General features: G+C 48.0%; 1 protein-coding gene across 2 annotated transcripts in view; it reads right to left on the minus strand.

The window, feature by feature from the left end:
- Positions 1-4142: 4142 nt before the first annotated feature.
- The window catches only part of SUFU (SUFU negative regulator of hedgehog signaling), a 46322-nt gene continuing 22493 nt past the window's right edge, over positions 4143-27971 (minus strand). Inside the window, exons 7-12 of one of the 2 annotated variants that reach the window (XM_077258664.1) lie at positions 26415-26571; positions 26205-26316; positions 13843-13977; positions 13139-13277; positions 6091-6159; positions 4143-4802 (exon numbers count right to left, since the gene is read on the minus strand). In XM_077258664.1, coding sequence (XP_077114779.1) covers positions 4713-4802; positions 6091-6159; positions 13139-13277; positions 13843-13977; positions 26205-26316; positions 26415-26571 — 702 coding nt within the window. In that variant the 3' untranslated portion in view covers positions 4143-4712. The remainder of the gene's footprint in view (positions 4803-6090; positions 6160-13138; positions 13278-13842; positions 13978-26204; positions 26317-26414; positions 26572-27971) is intronic. The other variant, XM_077258665.1, reaches the window with a different exon arrangement.

Genomic DNA, 27971 nt, shown 5'->3' on the forward strand with positions numbered 1-27971 from the left:
GAATGGGATCGGCTGTTTTCAGATGTAGAGAATTAAAGGGAACCGGTCACACCCCCCCCCCCAGGCGTTAGTAACTAAAAGCCATCTTGTGTAGCACAAATGCTGCATTCTGACAAGGTGGCTCTTTTAGTTATGCTCCCTGCACACGCTGAAATAAACGCTTATAAAATGTGCCCCCTCATACTGTGAAATTGTCCCGGGGGCGGGTCTTTCTCCCCTAATCAGACGCAGCACAGCCATCACTCCGGGCCTGTGCGCGCCGCCTCCTCTTGCTGCATTATCGTCCCTGGCGCTGTAAGTATTTTTTTCCGGGCATGCGCAGTTACGCTGCCCTTCGAACTTACAGCGCAGGCGCCGGGGACGCTAATGAAGCAAGAGGAGGCGGCGCTCACAGGCCCGGAATGACAGCTGTGCTGCGTCTGATTAGCCCCCGGGACGATTTCACGGTATGAGGGGGCACATTTTATAAGCGTTTCAGTGTGTGCAGGGGGCATAACTAAAAGAGCCACCTTGTCAGAATGCAGCATTAGTGCTGCACAAGATGGCTCTTTTAGTTACAAACACCTGAGGGGGGTGACAGGTTCCCTTTAAAGAAAATCGGGTGCGGTCACAGCTTATTTCATGGACTCAGACTTGAATGGCTGAGTCCCATCTGATTCACAGAGGCAAATTGGCATGTGGAGATTGCTTTCGGACGTGTACACTACCTCATTGAAGAACATCGGAAAACGCTCAGTCTCATGGGTCGAAGTCTAACTTCATGTTACCAGTAAGGCTTTCATGAGCTCCATGAACTTGAAGTGAGAGTCCTGAATTAGGGGTCGCCGTCATTGACAGTCTTCTACAAGAAGCTATACAGTTAAGTTATGGCCATCCAGACAATAAGTAAAGTGCAGTTTTATAAATAAAAATAGCCTGGAATCTGCATAGAGTAATACTAATTATACAATGTGTCAGGAGTTATATAAACGGTTGACTCGTATGATATCAAATTTATCCTGAATTAAAGGGATTAATGCAAAAATAAAGGAAAGCAATGGAGGAATACTACGCAAGTCTCCTCCACTGCTCCTTTAAGTGACATTGCAACTCTAACCATTGTTAATTTACTACTGCACTTGTGGACGAAGAAGCGAAGGAACGTTAATGTAGATAATAGTTTAACTACCAGGGAGTTCCAGTGTCATTACTAATGTGTTACCTGGTGTCCTTTCAATATAATCAAAGCATGTAGCGTCGGTTGTAGGGACTCCGACCCCGCAAATGCCATAAGGCCCAGAGCAGCAGGGAGGCTGCTCTCCGACAGTAAAGTTTTGCTGCAGCTGCCACTAGATGGCGCTCATAGTATAGAGATTTTTAACATTTGCTGTCACACCATGTCACAGAGCTCCATCTAGTGGTGGCTACAGACAGATCCTCCTCCACTATGTGAAGAGAAGCAAGGATGATGGAGGCCACTGGGTATGGTTTATCAGTACGAGCCTGCACCAATACATCCGAGTATTGTATTGGCAGCACACGCAAAAGTTGCATCAGTTTTAAAAACTGATCAGTGTCTGATCCGCAAGAATAAGAGCACGTCTTATTCTCATCTGTTTTTCAGATCAGGTTTGGACAATTAAGTACAGGTGCTTCTCGCAAAATTATAATATCAAAAAGTTAATTTCAGTTCTCCAATACAAAAAGTGAATCTCATATATAGACTCATTACAAACACAGTGATCCATTTCCAGTGTTTATTTCTGTTAGTGTTCATGATTTTGGGTTTTCATTGACTGTAAGCCATAAGTCATTATCTAAGTAAATTAGAATAATTAACAAAAAACACCTGCAAGTGGTTATAAAGGGCCCTTATTCTGTTTCAGTAGGCTCCAAAATCATGGGGAAGACTGCTGACTTGACAGATGTCCAGAAGGCAGTCATTGACACACTCCACAAGGAGGATAAGCCACAAAAGGTCATTGCTAAAGAAGCTGGCTGTTCACAGAGTGCTGTATCCAAGCATATTAATGGAGAGTTGAGTGGAAGGAAAAAGTATGGTAGAAAAAGGTGCACAAGCAACCGGGATAGCCGCAGCCTTGAAAGGATTGTTAAGAAATGGCCATTCAAAAATTTGGGGAGATTCACAAGGAGTGGACTGCTGCTGGAGTCATTGATTCAAGAGCCACCACACACAGACATATCCAGGACATGGGCTACAAGTGTCGCATTCCTTGTGTCAAGCCACTCATGACCAATAGACAACGCCAGAAGCGTCTTACCTGGGCCAAGGAGAAAAAGAACTGGACTGTTGCTCAGTGATCCAGGGTGTTATTTTCAGATGAAAGTAAATTTTGCATTTCATTTCATTTGGAAATCAAGGTCCCAGAGTCTGGAGGAAGAGTGGAGGCCACAATCCAAGCCGCTTGATGTCTAGTGTGAAGTTTCCACAATCAGTGATGGTTTGGGGAGCCATGTCATCTGCTGGTGTAGCTCCACTGTGTTTTATCAAGACCAAAGTCAGCCCCGCCGTCTACCATGAGATTTTAGAGCACTTCATGCTTCCCTCTGCCGACAAGCTTTTTGGAGATGGGAACTTCATTCTCCAGCAGGACTTAGCACCTGTCCACACTGCCAAAAGTACCAATACCTGGTGTAAAAACAACAGTATCACTGTGCTTGATTGGACAGCAAACTCACCTGACCTTAATCCCATAGAGAATCTATGGAGTATTAGGCTATGTTCACACGCTGCGGTTTTTGCTGCGGATCCGCAGCGGATTTGGCACTGCGGATCCGCAGCTTTTTTCCATGTAGGTTACAGTACAATGTAACCCAATGGAAAACAAAACCTGCTGTGCCGACGATCCTTTTTTCCCCAGGCAAATCCGCAGCGGTTTTGCCTGCAGAAAAAAGAAGTACCTGTCAATTCTTTCTGCGGATTCTGCTGCGGGTTTCCAGCAGCCCTAATAGGAAACTGCAGTTGGAAACCCGCAGTGGAATCCGCAGAAGAAAAAGGATCAAAAACCGCAGCGAAAAATCAGTGCGGATTTGAGCTGCGGTTTTTCAAAACAGGACCTGAAAAAAAAAAGGACGGAAAAAAGGATCGTGTGAACGTAGCCTTATCGTCAAGAGGAAGATGAGAGACACCAGACCCAACAATGCAGACGAGCTGAAGGCTGCTATCAAAGCAACATGGGCTTCCATAACCCCTCAGCAGTGCCACAGGCTGATCGCCTCCATGCCATGCCACATTGATGCAGTAATTGATGCAAAAGGAGCCCGACCAAGTATTGAGTGCATTTACTGATTATACATTTCAGTAGGCCAACATTTCGGATTTTAAAATCATTTTTCAAGCTGGTTTTATAAAGTATTCTAATTTACTGAGATAATGACTTTTGGGTTTTCATTGGCTGTAAGCCATAATCATCAACAATAACAGAAATAAACACTTGCAACACATCACTGTGATGACTATAGGAGTTTCACTTTTGTATTGAAGAACTGAAATAAATTAACTTTTTGACGATATTCTAATTTTGGAAGAAGCACCTGTATATGGAGATTAAAAATGGAAGACACTTATTACTTCAGCAATCCATCTGTGTTTCATCCATTTTTAATGAGTCAATAGATGAAGTTCTGAAAGTCGACCTGCTTCAGTTTTGAATTACATTAAGGCCATATAGGCAAAAATGGACAACACAAGAGACCTAGCGATGAGCGAAAGTGCTCGGACAGTGCTAACAGAGCGTCTTCAGTGTGCTCAAAAGAATATGTTTGAGTCCCCGCGACTGTTCGAGAGCCGCAACACATGCCAACTGGAAGCCAATCTCTCAAATTCAGAGACAGAAGTCCGGAAACTAGACGTCATTATTGAAAGAATATGACAGATTCTCCCGTCTTTACTAGATGCCGTAGATAATTGTGAGAAGCTGAGACAACACAGGCAATCTCTGCACGTGTTGAGGTTGTCGAACAAATCGTCAATCCCAGCCTGTGCTGCAGCTGTCGAACAGCCACGATACATGCAGCTGTGAGGACTCTCTGAGCACGACGAAGACACTCGGTTAGCACCCGAGCATGCTCAGATAACACCTTACTGGAGAACGTTCGCTCATCACTGAAGAGAACTAAGGAAGTAAAAATTACAAGTGATATGTAAATGTAGCCTTCAATTCAGTCTTCTGGCATAAACACATTGAAAATTATGGTGTTTGGGCTAAATGCCATGTTTAGGAAGCCCCGGGCCACTATGACATGTTAATCTTTGTCTATTAAATATGTGACAAAAAAAAGTAGACCCATTCTCAATAGTACATTAGTCCTTACAGAAAAGTCAAAAACGACCTATCGTTTTAACCTGAGGATCCAATATTGTTTTTTGCGCTATTGCTTGTATTTACTGCACTCCTAATTTTGCTACGGTGCCACGTCTAAGCCCATAATGAGATGGAAACTAACAGGAACCCCAGTGTGACGACATCTTTGATCAGAGCTGTTGATTGCCTGCTGGTAGGATGACATATCTGGTGTAATGCATTAGCATGTTCTTTATAGATTTAAAAGAGGAGAGAGGGGAGAAAAAAAAAAGAAAAAAAATTTATAATTTCCCACAAGCATCTGTGTCGGTCGTCTTATACCACGGGTGTGCAGTAATTGCTTTCCTTTGGTTTACAGCAATAGACTGTGCTGAACGTTGGACAGTACATTGTAACCTTGACTCTTTCTCAAGGTAGTGGATTATCAAACACTGTGTCTGGGAGGATGGAGATCTTTAGCTTCTTTTCTGGCCAGCTATATTCCTTTGGCAACTTCATCTGGATACAGAGAAAAAAAAAAAAATTGTCAAGATCTAAGCATGGATTTCAGATGTGGGAGCGCTCATTAAAACTAAGTCAGTGTGAACATTCCCTTAAAGTGAACCTGACGGCAGATTCATGATGCCAAGGCATAGGGCAGCAGAAATCCCACTTTGCAGTTGTGCGTTTTACATGTCGTTTCAGAGAAAACACACTTTTAAAAGCCAGGTGGGGACTATGCATCTCAGATGACTAGCCAGAGGCAGGTCCGCACCAGCTTTACGCTGCCCCCGCTCTTCTACACTGTCCCATATCTCACCAGGCACACAATTATAAGAAGAGACATGGCAGACTAGGGCAGTGGGGCGAGGAAAAGCCATGGGGACCTTCCCCTAACTAGTAATTCAAGATACAGAATACCAAGACAGTAGGTTCTCTCCAAAAAGCCGCAGCATTTCAGAGACAAATCCTACAAGGCTGCAGTAATACTACATGGTCTCATTCATGCTGCCCATGGATCGGCCACCATAAGGCTATGTGCATATGATGCAGATTTGATGCGGATCCGCAGTGGATTTTTCCGCGCATAAACGCTGCAGATCCGCACTGTGATGTACAGTACAATGTTCTTCAATGGGGGAAAAAAAAAAAAAGCTGTGCAGATGGTGCGGAAAAATCAGTGCGGAATTGCTGCGGATTTCAAAGAAGTGCATGTCACTTTTGTGCGGATCTGCAGCGTTTCTTCACTCCTCCATGTTAAAAATCCGCAGTGGCAAGAACTGCAGAAAATCTGCAACAATTCTGCATAAAAACCGCAGAAAATCCGCATAAAAACAGCGGCAAATCCGCGGCTGCGGATTCTGCCAGGAGATGCGGATGTTGTGCAGAAAATTCTGCACCTCTTTTCCTACATGTGCACATAGCCTAAAACTGCTGGGAGGTTCCCCTTAAACTGTCCTGGCCCATTTAGCTTCGGTTTATTCTGCAGAAATCGTAAACAAATTCCTTCACGTAGATTCACAAAAGCAACATTAATTCTGTGAGATGAAGAAAAGTGCAATCCTGTAAGTCGCTGAGTTTTCCATGTGTGCTGCAGTCTGATGCTAGATTACAAGCCGGGAGTTAATAAATGAATCAGTGTGAATGCGCGGCCCGGCTGCAGAATGCAAGAAGCCGCAGAACGCAGGAAGCCGCACACTCCAAACAGTTCCCATGTTTGAAGTCGAAATCTAGGGCTGCAGAACGAAGTCTGGCAATTTACAGGAGCCTTCACTCCCATCCTCCAGCAGCTAAAAAGAGAACTTACTTCCTCTGGAGAGCTTAAGTCTTCTAGGTCTTCCAGCATCCTTTCCACCAACTCCTCTGTCAACAAAATCTAAGAAGATAAAATGGTTTGAGCCTTTTATTCTGCCTTTCTATGTAATTGGAAAGGCATTTGATCTTGCTTTTTGAAGCAAAAGACGACTTTAGCGGGAGTGTCCCAGTAAGGTTTTTTTTTTATGCCAGTGGCAATTTTGTTCTTGTAGTTACTGTCGGCACTTTTCACTGGGGGGGGGAGCGGACAAATACTATGCATAGTTTATCCACAATCAGACCACTAGCCCAAAGCGAAAATTGTTGGTCACAAGTAAAATACAAAACTGGTGGTCTGATGCTACAGAAACACCGTGGTAATGATGGAAGTGCATAGACCTTTCCAAGCAGTCACCAACGCTGGAGGAACTGGTGGTACATTCATTCAAAGTCAAAGCCCAGTGTATGGAGCAGGCTCAGGAGTTGAGCCTGCATCATAACCAGCGGAGATATCAGCTTTCACATGCTGCTTTTAAGCTCTCATTGCGGAATGTAAAGGCATTGCCTACAGAGGAGAGTGCTGTTCTAGGCGCCAATCAGCCCCTCTGCAATGTGATCGCAGGTTACTAATGGGCTGTCATGTAAGTCAGTGGCCTGCTGAAGGCTGGGCTTTATAGGAGATTGATTTTTTCTATACAACATAATACTACTGTATTGCACTAAATCGAACTATAATACATATACACAAAAAAAAAACAAAACAAAAAAAAATAAAAACTTAACCCCTTCACGACCAGAGGTGTTTTCGGTTTCCATTTTTGCTCCCCTTCTTCCCAGAGCCATAACTTTTTTATTTTACTGTCAATATGGCCATGAGAGGCCTGTTTTTTTGGTGGGACGAGTTGTACTTTTCAACCACACCATTGGTTTTAACATATTGTGTACTGGAAAAAGGGAGAAAAGGAGATTTTTGTTTACTTACCGTAAAATCTTTTTCTCCGAGCCAATCATTGGGGGACACAGACCGTGGGTGTTATGCTGCTTGCCACTAGGAGGACACTAAGTGATACAAAGAAAGTTAGCTCCTCCCCTGCAGTATACACCCTCCTGCTGGCCCTCAGCTAACCAGTTCGGTGCAAAAAGCAGTAGGAGATCAGTAACAACATATTAGCTTACAGCATGTCATATTATATATGAGAGTATAGCATATCGGATTGTAAAAACAAGCATAAGCCAATACTAGGGTGGGAGCTGTGTCCCCCAATGATTGGCTCGGAGAAAAAGATTTTACGGTAAGTAAACAAAAATCTCCTTTTCTCCTACGCCTCATTGGGGGACACAGACCGTGGGACGTACCAAAGCAGTCCCTGGGTGGGGACAACATCAGATCAGGCTCTGTGTAACCGCTACTTACAAGTGCGCCACCGCGGCCTGCAGAGTCCGCCTGCCCAGAGTCACATCTGTGGAAGTCTGGGAATTATAATGCTTCAAGAATGCATGCGGACTGGACGAATCCGCAAACGTGCAGGCGTGTCTTGTTGACGCCTGGTGCCTGGAACCCACGATAGACGGTGAGATAGGCTGTCATCTAACACGGAAGGACTACTGGATGGTGAAAGAATACACCAGGCTAAATGGCCGATGGAGACGGCCAAACCCTTCCTGTAAAGGTCAGGAAGCCTTCCTCTTACCGGTAGGAAACCCAAGATACAGTGTCCAACCTTCGGAAGGACGCCGTCCTCAAGACATACCTACTCAGAGCACTTGCTCTGTCCGGAATATGGGGACCTCATTCCATTTTGTGGAGCGGTGCCAAAAGAGATGAGGGAGGAACTATGCCCTCATGACAGTAGTAATACAATACCACCTTGGTAACTAGGGACAGGGAAGGCTTGAGGACAACCTTGCCTTGAAGGAAATAAGAGAAAAAAGTCTGAAAAGACCCGTTAGCACCGAAGACTCGTCAGGATGAGGATATCGCCGAGAGAAAAGGGGGCAACCTTCCCTAATAGAATAGATCCCAATGATCTAACGGTATGCAATAGGGAAGAATTACATGTGAAAAAACATCCTGCGAGGTGGTCCCTACTTGCAGTTTTGTTGCAGAAATACAGAAAGCTACCAGCTCCGCAAGTGAACTGACGTGGTCAGTACGGATGTCCGAGGATCACTGGGGCCCTTTCTGCTTCTGAAAAGTTTTCGGAAGTGGAAACTGGTACCACGGAATAACCGGAGCATGCAGTGCGAAGGCTCCTGGATCTCGAGGCCGAACAACCAACTCCAGTACGCCGGCGATCAGTCAGGACGCTATCCGAGCTACAACTGTAGAGCTCCAGTGAAGGCGGGTCTGATGGAATACTTCCGGTGAAGTTCCCACTCACTTGAGGTGAAACCCTGACGACTAAATATGTTCGCAGCCCAGAGTTCTACTTCTGGGATATGAACTGCCATATCACCGAGTGATAGATCTCGGCCCATGTGAGGTACTTTGGCCATGGTGCTTGAACGTGGGTACTCGCTAGATGATTGACGTATGACACAGCCGTGGCGTTGTCCAATTGAATTCGGATGGGTTGACCCGCCATAAGGAGTGGACCTACTATAGGACTACCCTTGAGATCTCCAGAGCAATGATCGGGAGAAGAGGACTGGCATTGGAAGTTACTAGTAACCATGGAACCGGGAGAAAAAACTCCGGATGAAGAAGGAACTCAGAGACTATCGTCTGAAAGGCTGCTTGACTTGCTGAAAACTAACGGAGCAAAGGAAACTGTTTCCATTGTCGTCTCCTTTTTTTTTTTTTTTTTGGAACCCTCCCAGCAAATCGAATGAAATGAGGGGATGAGTGAGCAAGAGCGCGAGCTCCCGTTGAAAAACCATGACCTTGTCCGGAGGGAGATTTACCACCCTTCTGGAGGAATACTGGATCATCCTCAAAAAGGATATCTGCTGGGCTGGAAATGAGGAGTTGTCTAAGTCTAGCCACCAGCCCAGGTGAGAGGGTATCGCAAGAGATATAGACGACTTAGCGTAGTCCTGCAAGGGTGGGTAAACAGTCGGTCAAACAGGATAGGATGACCACGCCTCTAGGTGCAAGATGACAGCCACCATGACCCTTGCGAACAACCTGGATGCGGTAGCAAGGCCGAAGAACAAGGTCGTGACTTAAATGCTATTCACGAATGGAAAAGCAAAGGAATTTTTGAAGAGGTTAGGCATCCCGAATGTCGATGGATGCCCGAAACTGCACCTTTTTTGTTGAAGTAATGGCTGAGCGGATGAGACTCCATTCGAAGAAGAAGAGGAACCTTGTGAAAAGATTGTTAGAAGTTTGAGGTCCGGAATCGGTCCTACTTATCGTTCCACCTTTTAGTAACCAAGATCCCTTAGATCTAGACTGTCCTTAGTTACACTGGGATAAACTGGGCTCGGCGGCAGAGGGCTCCTCAATTATGACCAGTTTCGGATTGGTCATGGTGCCCTCAAGACCAGGGAATACTGGTCGTGTGCCGTTAAGACCAGGGAAAACTGGTCGTGTGCCTTTAAGACCAGGGAAAACTGGTCGTGTGCCTTTAAGACCAGGGAAAACTGGTCGTGTGCCTTTAAGACCAGGGAATACTGGTCGTGTGCCTTTAAGACCAGGGAATACTGGTCGTGTGCCATTAAGACCAGGGATTACTGGTCGTGTGGCTTTAAGACCAGAGAATGCTGGTCGTGTGCCTTTAAGACCAGGGAATACTGGTAGTGCGCCATTAAGACCAGGGAATACTGGTCGCGTGCCTTTAAGACCAGGGAAAACTGGACGTGTGCCTTTAAAACCTGGGAATTCTGGTCACGCGCCCTTAAGACCAGGGAATACTGGTCACGCGCCTTTAAGACCAGGGAATACTGGTCACGAGCCTTTAAGACCAGGAAATACTGGTCACGTGCCTTTAAGACCAGGGAATACTGGTCACGTGCCTTTAAGACCGGGAATACTGGTCATGCGGGTTTAGGTAAAATCTCGCAGCGAGCGAGAAGCGCCAATTTAGGGGACGGAGCTACAGGCACGACGTGGGCGGAGCCTCAAAACTTCCAGGATAGGCCCCAGCCGGGGCGTAAATTTCTGCAGCCGGCGTCAGCGTAAGAGTTAGGGGTGGTCACCCGTTGCTCGAGAAAATTGAGCGCTTCCGCGTCAGGCGCTAAGCGCCAGGAAAAAAGGCTAAGCCGCCTTGAGGCGACACAGTGCGCTTCTGGAGGTGCGGACTACACATCGGCCGAAGCCGGGAGCTAAATTTGTTAGCCGGCTGGAGCGTTACCTCAAGGAGGTGGTCACAGGGAAGTCTGAGAGTGCCTGTCAATATCCCGCTGCAGAAGCCCATTGCTGGCAGGATCCACTTACCAACGGTGCGCGTCCCGGCATGGAGCCGCCGCGGATGTCGGGTATTGCAGCGTGGACGGTGCAGGGGTAGATAGATAAACCTCAATCCATCATCCCTTTGTTAGGGAGGTGGAGAGGAACCGTCCGCCTCCTTGTCCACTTTCACAGTGGTGGAGGCTGCCCGGACCATGGAGGGGGGCTTCTTCCACGAAGTTCAGCCCATCGGGACCATGAAAGCACCTCCGCTCCTGAAAGGTATTTCACTGCGGCCTAGTCCGGCTGCAAAAGCCGGGGACTAAATTTATGGAGCCTGCCGGTGGAGCGCGTCGGCGGGCCGCGCGACAGGACAGGCTGTCTGTCGAATGATTGCCGCTGGCGTACCGGCCAGTGGCACCCCCAAGACCGCATCTTCCAGGCAGGCAGCGTGAGGAAGCATGGCCCCCGAGATCTGCAGGGCGCCTCTCGTCCCAGACGAGAAGCGCCGATATAGGGGGCGGAGTTACGGCCGTGAGAGGGATCTGCCCACTGCGGCCTACTCCAGCTGAAAAGCCGGGTACTAAATTTCCAGCCTGCCTGGGGATGCGCGGCGGCCGCAACGGAGCGACGCTAACCGCCGCAGTTCCCGACCGCCGGCGCCTGTCCCCAGGGGCTCTGCCGAAAGTACCGCCGGCGCCTACCCCATAGAGGCCACTGCGGCCTACTCCGGCTGAAAAGCCGGGGACTAAATTTCCGGCCTGCCCGGCGGTGTGAGGTGGCGCGGCCGCAAAGCGATCCGGAGCGCAGGAGGGGAACTCCTGATGTACTCACAGTCCGGTAATGCAGGTCCCCCTGTCCCTGCGCGCTCCATCCTCATCTGCAATCCCTTTGGGCTCTGCCGCAAGTATGCAACGCCATGTGATGTGGGCCTTGTATGTCGGGCCACCGGAGAGGAACATTAGAGCAGGCTCTATGTGCTCGCCGTCTTGCAGGGGGAAGGGAAATCGGGACCAAAGATGGAAACCCGTTGCCCGAGTAAAATTTGGCGTGCTCCCGCGTCGCAGGAGAGGGACGGGGAGGTATACTCGCCGTGCTCGCCTGTTGCTGGTTCGGGGGAGAGCGGGTCCCATAAAAAAGGATCCGTCGCCCCCTTCACTCCGTTGAATAAAAAATAAAAATTTACAGAAAAATAAAAATTAAAATTAAAATAAGAAGACCCAAGTGCCTCCTACAGACACTAAGCAAGAACTGGTTAGCTGAGGGCCAGCAGGAGGGTGTATACTGCAGGGGAGGAGCTAACTTTCTTTGTATCACTTAGTGTCCTCCTAGTGGCAGCAGCATACACCCACGGTCTGTGTCCCCCAATGAGGCGTAGGAGAAAAAAAAAAAATTCCAAGCGCGGTGAAATTGCAAAAAAAGTGCAATTCCACAGTTTTTTTTTTTTTTTTTTTAATAGGTTCACTAAATGCTAAAACTGACCTGCCAAGGACTCTCCAGGTCCTTACGAGTTCTTCGACACCAAATATATCTAGGTTCTTTTTTATCTACCGTAAGTGGTGGAAAAAAAATAAAAAATTGCGCCATTTTTCGCAATCTCGGGTTGGACGAGGGCTTATTTTTAGCGTGCTGAGCTGATCTTTTTAATGATACCATTTTGGTGCAGATATGATCTTTTGATCGCCCTTTGATGTGGGCACTGCCGGAGCCCACATCGGCGCACTATTACGTCGGAAAGGGGTCAAAATATAAAAATTAAACATTTGGTATCTGCACAAGCATTAAAACCGCACAAAACAACCGAATTGCAGTTTGTCAGTCACTGAAACCACACACACACACACACACACACACACACACACACACACACACACACACACACACACACACACACACACACACACACACACACACACACACGACTATTGATGGCAAAATGAAAACTTTGTGGGTAAGGCTTCTTTCACATTTCCGTCGGTACGAGGCCGTCACGAAGCGTCGGTGCGACGTACAGACGGAAATGTGTGCTTTCACATTTCCGTCAGACAGCAGGGTGAGGAAAGATCGTGAGAGCGATATTTCCTGCTGGGCACGCGCAGTCTGAAACACTGGATGCGACGTACAGAAAAACATTCCCTTGAACGTTTTTCTGTGACGACAGTCCGCCAAAACCCGACGCAACCAGTGCACGACGGACGCAACGTGTGGCCATACATCGCGATCCATCGGCAATACAAGTCTATGGGAACATGCAGGATCCTGCATTTTCAAAAATCGACGTATTGCGACGGTAGCAGAAAGACGGAAATGTGAAAGTAGCCTAAGAAAACTGACAATCCAAAAACTTCACTCCCTTAAGCTCCGCCTACTTCCGCATGCATCCTGTGTACCCATCTTTAACATTGGGTATGCAGGGACATGCGTTGTAAGCGCATGCGGCATCTTGACGTGCCCGCCAACCGCAACTTAACTTTTTTTTTTTTATTAATACCATACATCTGACATTTTGATCTATTCTATTGTTTTTTTTCTCGATTTATAGTTATACAGTCATAGGTTGAAAAAAAATACCTAGGTCCATCAAGTGCAACCTTTCTTAAATTGTACATTTTGTCACTAAATTATCCATGACCTGCAATGTTATGTACTTTTGCAGGAAAAATCAAAAACACCAGGGGCGCCACATCAAGACACTAGTGGCTATATCTACACACAGAAGTCGACTTACCTGTAACCAAGGACCATGTGCTGCGTAGGGATGCTCCTCTGTAGCAAAGGCTCCTTCTACGCCTGTGGACACAAACGTGATGGCTGTGTCTCCAGAAATACTTTTATATGTAAAGTGTCGTCCATGTAACAGTCTACCCCTAGAAGAAGGGGAAGACAATGGGATCAATGACGAGCTAAACATTGGTATAAATAGACGTATTTTCAGTGTAAACATTTCTTGTATTCACACTATATGCCATAGGTGTCAGATAGGAACAGGTCTCTATACATCTAATCAAAGTAGTGGGGTCTCCCGATTCTCAGCCCACCTGGTGAGGTTGTATAGAGAGGCGGCTGAGCATTTACATTGCTATCTATAACAACAGCAAACAAGGAGCAGCCATCTCTACATTCACCTTCCACAGGGCTGTGGAGTCGGTAAGCCAAACCTCCGACTCCTCAATTTCCATGACACCAACTCCACCAAAATGGGCTCTGACTCCACAGCCCTGACCTTCCACCTGCCTGCAACAACCTTACCAAGAAGGATGGGGATCAAGGAAACCCAGTTCTGGAAATCAGGATCCACCTCTTGGAGACGCACCCATCAAACTTTTTTTAGGATCCGTTTCCTGCAACTTTATTACATGTTATTAATTTCAACTGACGTATTTTCCTTTGAAGCTAAAATATAAAATACATACGCAGAAAATGAATGGTCACCTTAGACAAAGTGGAATAAGAGCGCCGGACTCTTGATTAAATTTGAGATGGACGCTTTCCAGTTGACGTGTGCGAATCAATTCATGGGGGATTATGGCTGAGGAACTTTCGCTTTCCAGGCTATCTTTCCGGCTCCTTGGAAAACAGAAATAAATAAATAGCAGTGCACAGATCTCACCCATTTCTTAAGGTCTTGTTAGGAAGGATTATTTGCTACATTGTTTTTTTTCAGGTTTTCCATAGACAAGTGGCCACAACATACGGTAGGTCATGCCAGGCACACACAGTGTTTTCAATACAATTAGAGATCCTCAGGTGAATCCCATGTTGGCAGGAAACATTGGGATAGTTTCAGCATAGGGTGGGATCCTAAACTTTGGTCATCTTTTCAGGAGGATCATTCAACTATTTTCCATGTGTCTTGTAGGGGTGATACAGATGAAGAAACCGATGTGATCGTCTTGTCTAGCACGGCTGTTCTTCATCCCTGGGAATCTGCATGACCTACACATCTGAAAGCATGCATTAGTTGACTGCACCCCCTTAAACCATACAAGTTGTCACATGATTAAAGGGAACCTGTCACCCCCCCCCCCCCCACCCCCCAGTTGTTTCAAACTAAAAGAGCCACCTTGTGCAGCAGTAATGCTGCATTCTGACAAGGTGGCTCTTTTAGTTCTGGGTGCTGTAACTAGAGAAATAATCAGTTTTATAATTTGTCCGAAATACCTAGTATTCAGTCAAGTGGGCCGGCGTTTCCCCCCTGCTTCAGACAGCCCACAGCTGTCACTCACATCTTCTTGGCGCCGTGTGCCGCCTCCTCCTCACCGCTGTTTTCAAAAGTAGCCGGCGCCTGCGCTCTTATTCCCTGCCTGGTGCAGGCGCAGTGAGCGCTGCCCGTCTTTCCTCATATGCAGCCCAGCTGACTGCGCGGCCGCCCTGCCTGTGAATCCCAGCCCCGCAGTGACTTATGATTTATTCACATTGTGGGGCTGGGAATCACAGGCAGGGCGGCCGCAATCAGCTGGACTGCGTATGAGGAAAGACGGGCAGCGCTCACTGCGCCTGCACCAGGCAGGGAATAAGAGCGCAGGCGCCGGCTACTTTTGAAAACAGCGGTGAGGAGGAGGCGGCGCCCGGCGCCAAGAAGATGTGAGTCACAGCTGTGTGCTGTCTGAAGCAGGGGGGAAACGCCGGCCCACTTGACTGAATACTAGGTATTTCGGACAAATTATAAAACTGATTATTTCTCTAGTTACAGCACCCAGAACTAAAAGAGCCACCTTGTCAGAATGCAGCATTACTGCTGCACAAGGTGGCTCTTTTAGTTTGAAACGACTGGGGGGGGTGACCGGTTCCCTTTAAGCTCGATAACCAGTGGTGGTAAGTAGCCCAGAAACAAAGCAATGACCAACACATGCGAATGTGGTCCATAATATTCACTCGGCTCCACCAACAACAATTAGGAGACCAGTATAGAAGACAGTTAATATTTCTTGGGTTGATGGAGCATGCTCGGATAAGGTGTTATCCAAGCACGCTCGTGTCTTAATCGAGTATTTTCAGCAAGCTCGAAAAATATGCTAGAGTCGCCGCAGTTTAATGTCTCTCGGCTGTTAAGGGTCATTCCATGTCAAGTGAACTAATGATTTTTAATTCTTTTGAGATTTTGTTATTTGGTAGTAGTGTGTCACAGAATGCAAAATGTGAAGAAAAAAAAATTCTAGATTTTTTTTAATTGATTTTCAAAGTTCGGTAAAAGTGGGAATTTCGGTGTTACCTGCCTTTACATTTCTCCTCATAACTCACGCTAGAAAAAAGATAGAAAGACAAAATAAACACCATTCTACTCAGAACTGTACAGGCTTTCACCACATGTCACAAGAGTATCTTTTAAAATTTTGCCATCGCATGGGTAAAATATTATCAAACGCATTTCTGAAAAAATGTTTAATTTCAAAGTTTCAAAAACTGCACATGTACCTGCTATGCTCCTAGCCACATCTGTACCAAAATACAAGCTGGGATCGTGATGGGAAAAATTATTACAGTGTCAATTCGAAAATCTCAAATTCAGATCTGTTCAGCCTGTGGTCTAAAAGTGTGGGGTCTGTATTTACCAAATAATCTATGATTTTTAGATATTACTGTATTATTTTATTATGTTACAGCTTAGAAGCAGGAGAGGACAGAGGAGAAGCTTTGTTAGGGCTCAGCCCGAGAATGACCAGGGGTAGACGGTGACTGCAGAGCAGCTGATGGCAGCTCGAGCCTCCAGAGGCCACATTCACACCAAATCTTAACACCCAGGCAACTCCTCAAATGGAGGGAGAAAAATATTCTCAACATCCACTTCATGTATTGTACAAACCAGGATTACGAAGAGGAGGAGAGTTTATTAAAACATCGGTTACAGGAAGCAGAACCCGTCAAAGGGACTCAGCAATACCGGACTGTCATCCCACGTAGTGGAAATAAAGACAGTGACGTCCATGAAGTGGTAGAAGGCGGCACAAGATCGGCAATGTGACCTGTGAATATGATTGGCACTGGTGGCGGCTACAGGACTCTCCAAAGATTGTGAAAATGAAGAAGTAGAAGTGACTTTTCTGCACCTTCGGGTCCAGCGCCGTCCTTTGTGTATCCAAGAAAATCAGACGTTGTAAAAGTTACAAAAAACAGATATTAACTCAGGTGGAGCCGAGCACCATGACAGGCCGCACATACTCTGACACAAAAGGAAACGGCCATTGCTAGTATGCGCTTATGGACAATTTCACCCACTAGAAGGGACAAATTGATTATAGAAGGCCAGTGTAAAAACCTACTATTAATATATATATATATATATACTCAAGTATAAGCCGAGACCCCTAATTTTGCCACAAAAACTGGGAAAACTTAATGACTCGAGTATAAGCCTAGGGTGAGAAATGCAGCAGCTACTGGTAGATTTCAAAAATAAAAATAGATACCAATAAAAGTAAAATTAATTGAGATATCAGTAGATTAAGTGTTTTTGAATATCCATACTGAATCAGGAGCTCCATACAGATATTTGCCCCATATAATGCTGCACATGGCCCCATACAGATATTTGCCCCATATAATGCTGCACATGGCCACATACAGATATTTGCCCCATATAATGCTGCACATGGCCCCATACAGATATTTGCCCCATATAATGCTGCACATGGCCCCATACACATATTTGCCCCATATAATGCTGCACATGGCCCCATACAGATATTTGCCCCATATAATGCTGCACATGGCCCCATACAGATATTTGCCCCATACAGATATTTGCCCCATATAATGCTGCACATGGCCCCATACAGATATTTGCCCCATACAGATATTTGCCCCATATAATGCTGCACATGGCCCCATACACATATTTGCCCCATATAATGCTGCACATGGCCCCATACAGATATTTGCCCCATATAATGCTGCACATGGCCCCATACAGATATTTGCCCCATACAGATATTTGCCCCATATAATGCTGCACATGGCTCCATACAGATATTTGCCCCATATAATGCTGCACATGGCCCCATACAGATATTTGCCCCATATAATGCTGCACATGGCCACATACAGATATTTGCCCCATATAATGCTGCACATGGCCCCATACAGATATTTGCCCCATATAATGCTGCACATGGCCCCATACACATATTTGCCCCATATAATGCTGCACATGGCCCCATACAGATATTTGCCCCATATAATGCTGCACATGGCCCCATACAGATATTTGCCCCATACAGATATTTGCCCCATATAATGCTGCACATGGCCCCATACAGATATTTGCCCCATACAGATATTTGCCCCATATAATGCTGCACATGGCCCCATACACATATTTGCCCCATATAATGCTGCACATGGCCCCATACAGATATTTGCCCCATATAATGCTGCACATGGCCCCATACAGATATTTGCCCCATACAGATATTTGCCCCATATAATGCTGCACATGGCTCCATACAGATATTTGCCTCATATAATGCTGCACATGGCCCCATACAGATATTTGCCCCATATAATGCTGCACATGGCCACATAAGATGCTCCATACAGATATTTGCCCCATATAGTGCTGCACATGGCCACATAAGATGCTCCATACAGATATTTGCCCCATATAGTGCTGCACATGGCCACATAAGATGCTCCATAGAGATATTTGCCCCATAAGATGCTCCATACAAACATTTGCCCCATATGCTGTTGCTGCGATAAAAATTACATACTCACCTCAGCCCCTGGCACTTGCTATGTTCACCTGCTCTGCGTTCCACCGATGGCCGCCTCTGTCTTCCCCATTCTCTTCATTGACGTTCAGGTAGAGGGCGGCGCGCACTAATCGCGTCATCGCGCCCTCTGACCTGAGCGTCACAGGCAGGGGATGCAGAAGACACAGCCGAGGCCGTCGGTGGAACGAGGAGCAGGTGAATATCGCGCACTGCGTTCTACTCACCTGCTCCTGGCGCGGTGCAGTCCCTGGTTCTCCGGCGCCAGCAGCTTCTTCCTGCATTGAGCGGTCACATGGTACCGCTCATTACAGTAATGAATATGCGGCTCCACCCCTATGGGAGTGGAGCCGGGTCCATATTCATTACTGTAATGAGCGGTACCACGTGACCGCTCACTACAGGAAGAAGCTGCCGGCGCCGGAGAACCAGGGACCGCGCCAGGAGCAGGGGAGTATTATTACACAGCTCCGCTCCCCCTCCCCTGCTGACCCCTGGGAATGACTGGAGTATAAGCCAAGACTGGCAATTTCAGCCTAAAAAAAAAAAAATGGGCTGAAATTCTTGGCTTATACTCGAGTATATACGGTAATTGTTTGATTAGTTCATATTTTATAGAATGAGGATTTAAATACTGTACTATTCTTAAACACTTCACAAATGACATGTTTATTGATATAATAGAAAAAAATTGTTACATGTATAAATAGGTGGTAAAAAAGGACATTTTTGTGTACTCACCGTAAAATCTTTCTCTTAGCCTCTAATTGGGGGACACAGGACCATGGGTGTTCTGCTGCTGTCCACTAGGAGGCGACACTATGCATAATCTGAAAAAAATTAACTGTGGCTCCTCCTCTGCAGTTTACACACCTGGACGGCATCAGCCTTCTCCAGTTTTGTGCAAAAACAGTAGGAGGAACGTAACATGAATAACATAATTATGCCTGTAAGAAGGCAACTATGTGCGAGCTCAAGAAAACAATATGAGAACTCAACAGTTACAACGGCCCGGAAAGGCCAACAGGGTGGGAGCTGTGTCCCCCAATTAGAGGCTAAGAGAAAGATTTTACGGTGAGTACACAAAAATCCCCTTTACTCTGTCGCCTCATTGGGGGACACAGGACCATGGGACGTCCTAAAGCAGTCCCTGGGTGGGAAGCAATGGACGAATATTGTGCAGACAGGCCCCTATACTTAGGGCACCGCCGCCTGCAGAACACGTCTACCCCGGCTCGCGTCCGCTGAGGACTGGGTATGAACTCTGTAGTGTTTAGTAAATGTGTGTAGGCTAGTCCAAGTGGCCGCCTTACACACTTGTGCCGAAGCCTGGTGCCGAATGGCCCAGGAGGCCCCTACCTCCCGTGTAGAGAGTGTGCCGTAATACCAGCTGGAAGAGGAAAATTCTTAAGGCGGTAGGCCTCTTGTATGGTGGATTTGATCCACCTGGCAAGGGTAGCTTTGGAAGCTGGCAGACCCTTGGTGCCGCCTTCCGGAAGGAGGAAAAGAGAATCAGACCTCCGGAAGGACGCAGTCCTAGACACGTATATACGCAATGCCCTGACGAGGTCAAGCGTATGCAGAGCCTTCTCCACTATGAACCGGAACCGGACAAAGGGATGGTAGTGAAATTTCCTCATTGAGGTGGAAGTCGGACACAACCTTCGGGAGGAAGGATGGGACCGTACTAAGAACTACCTTGTCCTGGTGAAAAGCCAGGAAGGGCCGTCTGCAGGAGAGTGCTGTCAGTTCAGACACACTGCGTAGTGAGGCGATTGCCACCAGGAAAACCACCTTCTGAGAGAGAAGACGGAGCGGGACCTCCTTAACGGGTTCGAAGGGTGGTTCCTGCAATGCTGTCAGGACCAGGTTGAGGTCCCACGTTTCTAGTGGTCGTCTGTAGGGGGGAACCAATCGGGAAACCCCCTGAAGAAAAGTCCTTACTTGCGGCTTGGTAGCAATGCGCCTTTGAAAAAGCAGCGAGGCCTGACACCTGGCTCTTAAGCGAGCCCAATGACAGCCTGGCCTCCAGACCCGATTGGAGAAAACCAAGTACTTTGGGTAGGGAATAAGGGAGTGGTGTCTGGCCACGAGATTCGCACCAGGTAAAGAAAGCTTTCCAGGTACGGTAATAAATCTTGGCAGAGGCTGGCTTCCGTGCCCTGATCATGGTTCCAATGACGTCCGGCGAGAGCCCTGCCTGGGTTAGAACCCAGGTCTCAAGGGCCACGCCATCAAATTGAGAGCCCCTGAGTTCTGGTGGTAGAACGGGCCTTGTGATAGAAGATCGTGGCGGTCGGGGAGACGCCAGGGGGCATCTGCTGTAAGTTGTACGATGTCGGCGTACCATGTACATCTGGGCCAGTCCGGTGCAATTAGGATGTTGGAATTCCCTCTTGTTTGCTCTTCCTCACCACTCTGGATATCAGGGGGAGAGGTGGAAAAATTTACAGAAGCTGGAACTGGGTCCAGTCCGGAACCAGAGCGTCTGCTCTGAGCGACCGCAGATCGTATGTTCTGGCCATGAAGTTGGAGACCTTGGTATTGAAGTGGGATGCCATTAGGTCCACATCCGGGGCCCCCCAGCGATGGCAGATCTGGCGAAAAATTTCGGGATGGAGAGATCACTCTCCCGAGTCTATTTCTTGTCAGCTGAGGAAGTCTGCTTCCCAGTTGTCCACCCCTGGAATGTGGACCGCCGAGAGAACCGACCCTGTGTCCTCCACCCAGTGGAGGATATGTGACACTTCTCGCATCGCCTGGGTACTGCGGGTCCCCCTTGGTGATTCACATATGCCACAGCCGTGGCATTGTCTGACTGTATTCTGATGTGAGAGGCTGCCAGTAAGTGATGAAAGGCCCTCAAAGCCAGGAGGATGGCATGAATTTCCAGGATGTTGATGGGCATGGTTGCTTCCACTGGGGACCACTTGCCCTGTGCCCTGTGGTGTAGGTGCACTGCACCCCAACCCGTCAGGCTCGCATCGGTGGTCAGAACTTTCCAATGACTTGTGAGAAAGGATTTCCCCTTTGCTAGCGAGGTTGGCTTGAGCCACCAGTGCAGGGACCTCTTGGTTGATGACATTAGCCGGAACTCCCTGTCGAAAGAGAAAGGGTTCTTGTCCCAGGACTTGAGGATGGCTAGTTGGAGAGGCCTGAGGCGAAACTGGGCAAATGGGACGGCTTCTATTGCTGCCCCCATCTTGCCGAGGACTCTCATGGCAAACCGGAGAGATCGAGGGGGTTTGCGGAGGAGGATGCGAACTCCTAGACGAAGAGCCAGTGCCTTGTCCTTGGGAAGGAGCACCAGACCCCTGGAGGTGTTGAATAGCATTCCCAGGAAGGTCAGAGACTGACTCGGGGTTGGTGATGACTTTTGTAGGTTGATTAACCAGCCCATGTGACAGAGTATCGGTTTTTCTACATTTGAGAGTATCGGTTGTGATTGAGACGCTGAGCTCGCAGTCCTTGAAGGTGGGAGCCTTGATGAGTAGATCGTCCAAGTATGGAACGACTACTATGCCTCTGGAGTGCAGGACGTCCATGGTGGCTGCCATGACTTTGGTAAACACTCTGGGAGCCATGGCGAGTCCAAACGGGAGAGCCACGAACTGGTAGTGGTCCTGCTTGATTGCGAACCTGAGAAATCTCTGATGGGCAGGTGCAATTGGTATATGCAGGTATGCGGCTTTTATGTCTATGGAGGCAAGATATTCTCCCTTCTCCATGGACTCAATGATGGACCGAAGGGACTCCATGCCGAAGTGACGGACCCGTACGTATTTGTTGAGTTGTTTTAGGTTCAGTATGGGCCGCACGCTGCCTCCTTTCTTGGGAACTACGAACAGATTGGAGTAGAACCCTCGGAAGCGCTCGGCCGTGGGGACCGGTATTATGACTCCTGCTTGAAAAAGCGAGGAGACCGCTTGCCGAAAGGCACGAGCCTTGGCTGGTGGTTTTGGGGGACAGAGAGGAAGAATCGGTCCGGTGGGTTTAAAGTTGCTCTATCTTGTATCCGGAAGACACTAGTTCCCTGACCCACCTGTCTTCTGTAATAGACAGCCAGACTTGATGAAAGAGCAAAAGTCGGCCGCCTACGGGTGTGGTGTCTTCCAGGGTCCGTGAGTCATGATGAGGAGAAAGTGAGATTTTCCTCCTCTGGGTTTAGACTGGGCTGCTTTTGATTGTCCGACCTTTGCGTTGATCGTGAGTTGTCCCTGCGTGGGGAACGGTTACGATTTTGTGCTGGACGCGGGACGGACCAGCCACAAGAATTCCGAAAGGATGGGAATCGAGTTTGGTTACGCTTCTTGTAAGTGCGTTTAGGTTTCAGTTGGGGAAGAGAGGTACTCTTACCCCCGGTGGCGTTGGATATCATCGTGTCCAACTGTTCACCGAAAAGTCGCCCACTGAGGTAGGGGAGGTGCGTGAGGGACTTCTTTGAGGCTGCGTCGGCTTTCCATTCCCGCAGCCAGAGGATACGCCGAATTGTGATGGCGTTTGATGCTATCTCCGCTACACCCCTTGCTGAATCCAGAGCTGCATGAAGCATGTAATCTGCTACGACTGCTATTTGAACCGCTTGGTCCGACAGCTCAGGAGCGGATGCTTGGAGGCCAGCTTGTAAATTTTTGGCCCAGGCCAGAATGGCCTTGGCAGCCCAAACTGAAGCGAACGCGGGAGCCAGGGATGCCCCTGCGGCCTCGAAAATTGAACGAGCCATGCGTTCTACCTGCCGGTCTGCTGCGTCCCTGAGGGTTGAGCTATCTGGCAGTGAAAGGAGGGTCTGTGCTGCTAGTCCAGAGACTGGGGGGTCCACTTCAGGTGGGTCTGTCCACTCCTTGGTATCCTTCTGCGGGAAGGGGTACCTCGCCTCCAGATATTTGCGATTAGCGAATTTTTTCTCAAGCTGTGAGAACTGCTTTTTAAGGATCGCCTTAAACTCTGGGTGGTTAGAGAAAACCTTAGGCGGCTTCAGAGGTCCTTCAAAGGAAATCTTGTGTTCTGGGGCCTCTGGTGGCGGATCAGAAATGTCCAGCACCCGATGGATGGAAGAGATTATGTCCTCAACTAGCGCTGTATTGCTAGGGGGGATTGGGATCAGGGACCCCTCCGTTTCCCTGTCTGAGTCGGAGTCACAGATGCCTTAATCCTGTGTATCACTGAGGCGTCCCCTGCTGGGTGAGCTGGGGAGGCGGCCTTCTCTGGTCAGGGATTGCGGAGATCTGCATTGTCTTTCCCTGGAAGGGGACGGTTTAGATGACCTGGAACTACGGTGTCTCTCCCTAGAAGGGGATGACCGAGTGCTATGGGATGACGTAGATGGACTGTGGGTCCGCTTGCGTCCTGACTTAGACGTGGATGTGCCAGGTAGTTCTGTTCCTGAGTCACGCTCTCCCTTTGCTGGGTAACGGTCATAGCTGAGGCATGACTCTGTAGAGCCTGAAGCAATGTGGAGGTTAGGTTATCTATAGACTGCGTCATAGATTGTGACATCTCAGTGACCCATTCCGGCGTGGCATTAGACACCGAAGCATTGGCAGGGGCCTCTTGGGGCTCTGACACAGTAGTCCGAGTGCAGTCCTGGCAGTGTGGGTACACACTGCCGCTGGGGAGAGCGGTCCTGCAGGCTGTGCAGAATGCATAATAGCAGACCTGCCTGGATCTCTTGGACCTTGAGCCCGGCACAGTGCAGAGTGCAGAAGGGCTGCTATGCAGAGGACCTTACAGGGGTAGCTATACAGAGAACCCTATAGGGGAGCCTTCTAGGGAATATGGATTCACAGCCGAGTAAAACAACCCAGCTGTGATCTTACCCCACCAGTTTGCCCCTAGGTCTAGCGCCAAAGATCCACAGTCCTGTGCCGCCCCGGAGATGCAGGGTTAATCTTTGCTGCAGTAGAAATGGCCACCGAGGAGGAGAGGCGGGGGAGAAGGGGGTGGAGAGCTGAGAAAAAGGCGGCGAAGCTGTGTAAAAACGCGCCCTTTCTGTCTCGATCCGCGCCTTCTATGACACTGTAGAGTGTCATATTTGTCATCTGGGGGGCGGGCAGGGGGGGCGGAGAGGAGGTGGCGGCTTCAGCTAGGCCAAAGCCGGGGCCTAAATTAGATGCCTGATACCCAGAAAGGCTCCAGGCCGGCGCGAAAGTCCGGGAGGGGGTCAGATCTGAACCAGACCCCCCCGGATTTAAAGGCAGGATAGCAGTGGGGCTGTAAGCGGTAGGGGGGCCCGGTGAGGGGTCCCCCTGAGGTATAGAGCTGGTGCTGCCGCAGAGACAGGGGCGCAGGGAGCCCTGTGTCTGTCTGTGTCATGCCTGCCTGCACTCCTTCCCGGCCCCAACAGGAGCCCGCAGCTGGGCTGGGGTCCCTGGATGCAGGCGCAGTGTGCTGGCCCATTGCTGGGAGCTGTAGGATGCTGCCTGTACAGGCCCTACCTGAGGCGTCTCAACCTAATGCCCCCAGAGGGGGAAGAGGGAGCGTGCTGTTGTCACCTTCAGGGGCCTTTATCCTCGCCTCGACCTCAACCCAGAAACCAAGAGGAATTGGGAAAGGAGGGGGGAGTCTCGACTTCGAACCAGCACCCGAGGGACTGAGGAAGGAGCAACATGGGGAATAGCCATCTCTACTTCAACCGGGCACCCCATAATAGGGGGCCCGAGGAAGGAGCCATGCCGGGAGTCTCACAGGAGACCCACTTTTCTTCATCTGTAATCCGTCGGAAAAAAATGGAGTAAAAAATCTTAGGTGTGCCTCCTATGCGACACTAAGCAAAAACTGGAGAAGGCTGACGCCGTCCAGGGGTGTATACTGCACAGGAGGAGCCACAGTTAATCTTTTTCAGATTATGCATAGTGTCGCCTCCTAGTGGACAGCAGCATAACACCCATGGTCCTAACACCCATGGTCCTGTGTCCCCCAATGAGGCGACAGAGTAATATTGGTTCTTTTAATCTTGTTTTAAACATCTAATTAGGATGAGACTGTATTTAGAAAACCACACTTGAGGATATGATCACCTTTTTTCTTTTGGCTTGTTCAATGCGTTCAGGTTGAAAATGCTGAGCAAGTTGTGTTATGATGATTAATATGTATTTATTCTGGCACTTCGGTATTTGTTTTTGGTGTTTCTTTATTGTTGCATATAAATGTTGAAATCAATAAGTTGAAATTTGAAAAGAAAAGCCAGTACCGTTCTGAGAAAAATGATGCCTCTCCCACCTCTTTATCTTAATTCTAGCCCGAGATATGATAAAAAAAATGTAAAGCCATACCAGGCCAAAATTCACGCTTTTTCAAAACTTTAGAAATCTGTAAAAAAAATTAACTGATGAAGAAAAAAAAATTCAAAACTTTTAAATTTGTAATTAACTAAAGTTGTACTTCATAAAAACAAAAAATAAAAAAAAATCTAAAGACGTCAGGTAAAAAAAAAATATTCATATTTGGATCACTTGATATGGAATGACCCTTAGACAGCCGCGACACATGCAGGGATTGCCTCCTGTCGAACAGCTGCTGGACATGCAGCCACGGCGACTCTCGCATATTTTTCGAGCACGGCGTAATACTTGATTAGCACTTCAGCATGCTCAGATAACACCTTAACCGAGCACGCTCACTCATCCCCATTTCCCCTTTTAATTCTGTAAATAATTGACAGCTCTACTCTATTGGCCAGGCTTCACCTATACCTTGTTCAAAACACCATTCATGGTACACAGTCATGTTGTATTTGCTTTTTGACAAGTCAATGCATTTTTAAGTACCAGAATTGTGCACGAGATGCACAAGTTGCAGCCACGGCATTACGTCCCCACTGCTGCAGAGCACAGATCCACAGCATGCCATTTTTATAAATGCGTACGTCTTTGCATATTTCACCTTCATACAATGCAAAGGTGAAATGACCAGTTCACCTGCACCTTAATATCTGCTGTGGAATCTTTGCTGCACGAGTTCCACAGCGGATAAGTGATGTGGAAACGTATACGTAGCACAGAGCGGGGTTTGCTAGCAGCACCCCGAGCAGACGTGGTCACTGGTGATAATGCTATTGAGGCAGTCAGTTCACCGTGGTCTACTTACGGCGCTCGGTCGTGGTTCATGCCATTATGTCTCTGTGAGCTTATTGGAGGTAGGATAGGTTTACTATTAATTTCTAGGCCTCTTCGCAATGCCTCCCTGATCTGTTCTGTATCTGAAATTTACAGGAGCACAGATTTATAGGACAACAGTAAGTGTAATCAGCAGTAGGGCAAATGTGTCAAGGTAATCATTTATCTCATCCAGACAAACCTTTTCCGGACAACTTGCGTGGTTGGTTTCCTATACAAATACTTCTGCTGTCGTCCTCATCATCTGGTGGGCGGCTTAAATCGTCCCAAGCACATTTGGCGCTGACACCGCTGAGGTTGGAGCCTTCTGTCTCAATTCCTTTATCAACTCTTTCCTGCTTAAAAATGAATGTGACACAAGCACAACTTTAAAAGAGAATTCAGTCATGCAAGCACCGCTACAGAAGACGCCATGAGCACAGCAGCACTTCCTAAGAAGCACACCGTGACAAACACTGCATTAATTATTAAGGGTCAAATATACATTTTTCAGTACTATGATGTGAGGCAGCCAAGCCCTGCACTACGATCACACCAAGACAGCAAGGTGAAGTTAGCAGTAGTGGGGGACTAATCGCCTCAATGTCCCCCCTGCTTGACGGGCCACATGCTCGACTATGACAAACGGTGATCACCTGGGGCACAAGAAGCTGTAAGGGGAGGGTAAATTTGGAAAGAATTTGGCGCACATACCATATTTTTCGGACTGTAAGACGCACTTTTTTCCCTACAAAAACGTGGAGGAAAATGGGCGGGCACGTCTTATAGTCCGGATGTACAGGCTCTGGCTGTGATGAGGAAGTGGGGGAACGGCATCGGTGGAGCAGTGGGTGCCCGCTGCTAAAGAGAAATGAATATTCACTGCATTCCACGCCCATGGGCATGGAGGGCATTATATATTAATTTCTCTTTAATAATAGTATCTTGGTATAAATGGCCCCATCAGAGAACATTAAAAAAAACCCCAAAAAACACACATTACACTTACCTACCCCGCGCTCCCTTGCAGCATCCTGCTCCGGTTCCAGCAACTGCTTTATGCTTGTAAGAAGCGCAGTCAGGGACATCATGCGCTGCTCACAAGCAGACCACAGCTGCCAGAATACTTGCCGGGACTGTGTGCGCAGAGAGAAGTGACTATTCGTTGCTCTTCAGTAACGTGCAGTGTCAGTCGCCAGCGGCTTCCTGCTGCTGCCGGCGGTCACGTGTGCCGATACTTAAGAGAAATTAATATTCTGAGTATTTAATTCTCTTAAGTATTGGCAAAGGCTCTGGCTGACACTGCTCGCTATTGAAGAGCAACGAATAGTCACTGCTCTCTGCGCGCAGTCCCGGCAAGTATTCTGGCAGCTGTGCACGGCTTGTGACGTCCCTGCCATGCACCGCTTACAAGCATAAAGCAGTTGCTAGCACCGGAGCAGGACGCTGCGAGGGAGCGCCGGGTAGGTAAGTGTAATGGTTTTTTTTTAATGTTTTCTGAAGGGGGGCCCTGAATGGGGATGAGAGGGGCCCTGCACACCAGGATGGGGATGAGAGGGTCCCTGCACACCAGGATAGGGGGATATTAAGCACAGAATGGACCACATTTTTGCTTCAATTTTTTCCCTAAATTTCGTCCTCTAAACCTTAGGTGCGTCTTATAGTCGGAAAAATACGGTATATATTGCCCATTGATATTCAGGGGGGGGGGGTTTCTAAAAAAATTGGATTTGGAATGGTTCGGCGGTCACATGCTGTA

This window comes from Ranitomeya variabilis, chromosome 4 (assembly GCF_051348905.1).
Source record: "Ranitomeya variabilis isolate aRanVar5 chromosome 4, aRanVar5.hap1, whole genome shotgun sequence".
Classification (NCBI taxonomy): Eukaryota; Metazoa; Chordata; class Amphibia; order Anura; family Dendrobatidae; genus Ranitomeya; species Ranitomeya variabilis.